Source organism: Haliaeetus leucocephalus, unplaced genomic scaffold, assembly GCF_000737465.1.
Source record: "Haliaeetus leucocephalus isolate CR32 unplaced genomic scaffold, Haliaeetus_leucocephalus-4.0 Scaffold668, whole genome shotgun sequence".
In the NCBI taxonomy this organism is placed as follows: Eukaryota; Metazoa; Chordata; class Aves; order Accipitriformes; family Accipitridae; genus Haliaeetus; species Haliaeetus leucocephalus.
The window spans coordinates 1,279,506-1,279,970 of NW_010973104.1; the positions used below are offsets into that span (position 1 = coordinate 1,279,506).

Consider the following 465-nt stretch of genomic DNA (forward strand, 5'->3'; position numbering starts at 1 on the left):
GAGGGGACGGGCCGGGACCCCGCCCCGCCCGGCCTCACCTCCTCCAGGAAGCGGGTGACATCGTAGACGCGGCCGTGGATAACCAGCCAGGCCTCACGGCTGGAGTTCCGCTTCCCCACCTCCTCCAGCGTGAAGACGGGCCCGGCCTCCGCCGCGCAGCCCCCGGTCTCCGTGCGCTCCCCAGGCTCCATGCTGGCTGCCGGCAGCTTCGCGGAATGACAGGCTTTGACCCACGGCAGCCGCCGTAGCGATAGCGGACGCCCCCCGCCCCCGATAACTAACGGCCCGCGGCGGCGCCCGGACGAGTCCGCCGACCAATGAGGAACGAGGGGCACCGGCGGTGGGGCGACTGCTGGCGCCGGCTGCAGCCAATGGGAGGGCGCGGCGCCAGGCGACGGCCAATAGGGTGACAGGGCGGGAAGGCGCTGGGCCTCGCCTCGCGTCGCCTCAGGCGGTGCGCTCCGG

The 465-nt window shown here is 74.2% G+C and overlaps 1 protein-coding gene across 2 annotated transcripts in view; it reads right to left on the reverse strand.

Moving 5' to 3' along the window:
• Positions 1-245, reverse strand: part of LOC104839316 (cytochrome b5) — a 12,873-nt gene extending 12,628 nt beyond the window's left edge. Inside the window, exon 1 of one of the 2 annotated variants that reach the window (XM_010579536.1) lies at positions 39-210. In XM_010579536.1, coding sequence (XP_010577838.1) covers positions 39-191 — 153 coding nt within the window. In that variant the 5' untranslated portion in view covers positions 192-210. Of the gene's footprint in view, positions 1-38 lie in introns of both variants that reach the window. The other variant, XM_010579537.1, reaches the window with a different exon arrangement.
• Positions 246-465: the final 220 nt, after the last annotated feature.